This window comes from Homarus americanus, unplaced genomic scaffold, assembly GCF_018991925.1.
Source record: "Homarus americanus isolate GMGI-L3 unplaced genomic scaffold, GMGI_Hamer_2.0 scaffold19065, whole genome shotgun sequence".
Lineage (NCBI taxonomy): Eukaryota > Metazoa > Arthropoda > Malacostraca > Decapoda > Nephropidae > Homarus > Homarus americanus.
Window position 1 is genome coordinate 1,311,402 of NW_024757463.1, and position 4,463 is coordinate 1,315,864.

General features: G+C 42.0%; 1 protein-coding gene across 2 annotated transcripts in view; it reads right to left on the bottom strand.

Moving 5' to 3' along the window:
- LOC121857510 (zinc metalloproteinase nas-4-like) overlaps nucleotides 1-4,015 on the bottom strand; it is a 7,710-nt gene extending 3,695 nt beyond the window's left edge. For both annotated transcript variants that reach the window (XM_042353594.1, XM_042353593.1), the window contains exons 1-4: nucleotides 3,916-4,015; nucleotides 608-763; nucleotides 327-390; nucleotides 64-182 (exon numbers count right to left, since the gene is read on the bottom strand). In XM_042353594.1, coding sequence (XP_042209528.1) covers nucleotides 64-182; nucleotides 327-390; nucleotides 608-763 — 339 coding nt within the window. In that variant the 5' untranslated portion in view covers nucleotides 3,916-4,015. The remainder of the gene's footprint in view (nucleotides 1-63; nucleotides 183-326; nucleotides 391-607; nucleotides 764-3,915) is intronic.
- Nucleotides 4,016-4,463: the final 448 nt, after the last annotated feature.

The following is a 4,463-nucleotide window of genomic DNA, read 5'->3' on the forward strand; positions in this document are numbered from 1 at the left end:
CCCACACACACACACACACACCCACACCGACACACCCACACACCCACCCACACACTCACTTACCATAAAAGACATGTCTGATAGGCTATATTCATCCATGCTATTGAGAATAATGTCGCCCTGATATAACCCGGCCAATTCGATGGGGTCAGCTTGATGGCTTGTGTCGACGGCAGCGTGTACTGTGGAGAGAGAGAGAGAGAGAGAGAGAGAGAGAGAATAATTAATTTCGTAGTAATAATAATAATAATAATAATAATAATAAACACTTCTACCTGTTAATTACACCTCACCTGTCAACAACAAAAACAACAACAACAACATACCCATTTGTGCACTGTTCTCAAAGTCAGCTGGGCTAAGTGATGGTCCCGGTATGTCATTAGCAATCTGGGGGTGAGAGAAAGTGAGTGAGAGAGAGTGAGAAAGAAAGTGAGAAAGTGAGATAAAGTGTGTGTGTGTGTGTGTGTGGCCTTACTTCACTTTATCTGACCTTATTTAACTTTGCTTAACATTCTTTGACCCTATTTAACCTTATTTCACATTACTTGACCTTATTTGACCTCATTTCATCTTATCTCACCTTACTTGACCTTATCTGACCTACCGTATCTGGATTACCCATTGCTACTTCGGGCAGGAAATTGGGGTCTAGCTGTGGTTGACCCAATATCTGGACATTGGGGTCAGACGAGCGAATTAGAGCAGTGATGTCCTTTGACCCGACCACCATGACCCAGGTCAGACAATACCAACGTAGCATCTGTTAGTAAATAATAATAATAATAATAATAATAATAATAATAATAATAATAACTAATAATAAAAATAATAATAATAATAAAAATAATAATAATAATAATAATAATAATAATAACTAATAATAAAAATAATAATAATAATAAAAATAATAATAATAATAATAATAATAATAATAATAATAATAATAAAAACATGACAATAACCTATATAAAAACAGTAATCATCATACATCAGGTTTAATGGGAAAACATATCGTACCGTTATTAACATGATGCTGGCGTGTCTGTTATTCTAGTACCTGTATGTATGTACTGTATGTTGCAGTATTATTTGTAATGGTAACGTCTTAGGAGCACATTAGATGGCTGTGTTTTATCCTCTTCGCCACTGATCAGCCTTCTTAGCCGCCACCACCCAAACCAAAATCGCCCGCTAGCCGCCCGGGCGATCGGTCACGTCTCGTCACGCACTGTTGGCAAATACTGGGCATGCACCGGCTCCTGAATGTACCTAAACCCGCTCCAGTGTTGGTCAAGTCTTGAAAGAGCTCACACTCGGTGCCGTCACAACACTAAGAGCTCACACTCGGTGCCGCTGCTACAACACTCTCTGTAGATTGTTCCAAGAGCTTACAACCCTCACCTGGAAAAGTTTGCCCCTCACGGTTTCGACTTGCGGCTTTTCCAATCTTGAGCTGCGACCCTTGTATGCAGCGCGTCTGCCAGCTCCAGGTATGATACTCGACTGAGAAAGTGCCCCCTGAGATGCTTATACACTCAACTAGGTCCCCCTTGCCCGTAGTATAAGCCAGTGCTTAGGCGCCCAATCTCAGGGTAGCTGAGGTGCCGAAGCGCAGGCACCAGTTTCAGGCCTCCTTGAACATTTTCAACCAACTGACAGTCCCTAGCATATCTCGGGGACTAGATGCGATGTTACTCCAGATAGAAGACTTCACTCCTGAAGATCGTTACAGGACGGACCGTCTAGATATCTGAACGACCTCTTATAAGACTCCACAATTTATTTATTTTTTTTTTTACTTTTATCCTCTTCGCCACTGATCGGCTTATAGCCGCTTGGGCGATCGGTCACGACTCTTTTCCCTTTATATTTTCACCAAAGCACGGTATTCTCGCCAGCCGCCCGCGATCGGTCACGTTCCTGCTCACGCAACATACACACATACAGGTCCTTCTCACATTCAGTCTCAACTAGTGCATTTTCTTCCATCCTGTTGTGACATATGATACGCCTCCTTACCGTTGGTACGCCCCAGGTGCATCCTTACACTTCAGACATTGAATCTCAGCAGCCATTTCCTTCGACCATTCCTGGAGCCCACAGAGGTCCTTCTGCAGCTCACAGTCCCTCTGGTTCTAATCGAAATAACTTGCCATCATCGGCAAACATTTGTATGGAGGAGCAAAAGGTCTGTCAAAAGGTTGCCGGTTTATGAAACAAACAAACAACAGCGGGCCCAATACACTACCCTGCGGTACCCCACTTGTTACAGTACAGATGACGACGCAAAGTTATTAATCACCACACACCGTTTGCGGTCATGTAGAAAGTCTTCATCCACGCTTAGACATTTCCTCGAATTCCGCACCCTTCCAGTTTGATTTTCAGCCTTCGTAAGTGGCTAATCGTCGAAAGCCCGGCAAAATCTAGGTAAATATTGTCGATATTACCACCCCAATTTGTGAACATGGGTCCAAATATCCAATACCTTGCTAATTGTGTCAAGCAAGAGCGCTCCTGGCATAAGTTCGTGTTGGCAATCTTTTACAAGGTTATTGTTTCGTAGTGGATGTTCCATCGCTGCATTCTGATAATACTCCTCGGCACTTTACATATTATGCTGGCCAGGCTTCACCGGTCTATAGTTGTTCGTGGAGTGCCTATCGCCCTTCTTGAAGATAGACTCACATAAGCCACTTTCATTCACTGGGGACCATTTGTTCATCCAGGCATTTACAAACAGAATCTTCAGGGCTCTGGGTGTTGCTGCACACGCCCCTTTAGCACTCTGGGGATGCATTCATGTCAGGTCCAGGACTCTTATGGACCTTTTAGCCTGGACAGTTTATTTAATAATTCTCTTCTGTGAACACAATGTGGGCTGCTGTGTCGAACTGTCTGGTCCTCAAACGCAGGAAGGTTAGTTGCATCCTCTCTTCTGTGAACACTGAGGAAAAAGAAGTGTTCAATGCCTCAGCTTTATCCTGGTCGTGAATCTGTGTAACTACCATCTTCGCTTCAGGTCTGATAATTCTACTCTCATGTTTTCAATTTCGACTTTGCAGACAAAACGCCTTGGGTTTGACTTGACCCTCGCGTGCAACCAGCCTTGGAACTCCTTTTTCAGCCCTCCTACACTTCTATCTTTTGCTTGGTTTCTGGCTCTGCATACATCCTGTCTTCAGTTCATATCGCTCTGGACCCAACCCACGTCTTGAATTCTGGGTTTCTTCTTAATTTTGTCGACTGCCGCATGGTTCATGTGTAGATCCTCGTATTCCTTTGTGAAGCTAATTGGGTTTGGTCTTGCATATATTTATCAGATCAAATGGGCTGGCTTAATTAGTTATGATATTCAGCGTAGTGTCTATGCTCTTGTACCTTAATAACCGTGCTGTTGATACCTCATCTCTCTTCCTTATCCCATTGTACTTCCTTGTAATATTTGCACTTTGGCTCGGCTTTATCTTGAATTAGGTAACAGTTAAATCTGGAATGACAACACTGTATGGTGACTGGTGCCAACCAAGGTGTTTCAGTTTGCCACCATACCCCCTCTCGTTTATGATGAGGCCATGGCTTGGGTGTTTGTCTTCTCTGTAATGTGTCGGGTCTCTCATGTTGGAAACAGAAAATTATCTCTCAGAGTTTTAAGCAAAAGAGTAGCAGGATTATTCAAGTCATTCGGGGTGGACTCGTTTCTCCAGTCGATGTCGCCATAGTTAAAGTCCCCAATAATGGGGTTAGTTATATATTAGTTTAAATAGTTTTTTAAAAGAACATCGTCTATACCAAAACATTATTGGAACCTCCACAACATAATAGTAAATGGGTAATATTTATAATTATTAAAACTTAATGACATAATTGAAATAATATAAAACTATGGCATTTAAAACACAGTCGACTTACCTGACAGTATTGGATCCTTTTTTTATGTAAATCCCTTATTAAAATCACCTTATGGGATTAATAGACGTTAGTGTAATGAGAGAGATGCTGACGATAGCTCACCAGGAGACCTACTGGCTTAATGAGTTCACCGGCCTCGCTTTTATAGCCATGAGGGCGCCTTCAGCTTGTGTGACGTCATCATAGCGGTGGGTGAGGGGGTAATTTCCCGCCTTTTTTTTTTATTTACGTTTGTGTCTGTCTCTAAAATACACACACACATACACACATAGTAATTCTCTCTTTTCTCTACACACACACACACACACAGCCACGGATATGACACACACATCTCCTTGACACGCTAAGATAACTAACTATATTACATCCGTCAAAGGTATATATTCTAAGTAATTTATTGAGTACACGTCACTTAACGAATGACGTCACACCCAATTGACCTTGCATTACTTTCAAGACTTTAACTATCTGATTCTAAGGCCATTGGTTAGGTTAGGTTAGCTTTAAAGTTCATGTGATGTAATGGTGAGATACTCAAACACTCTTCT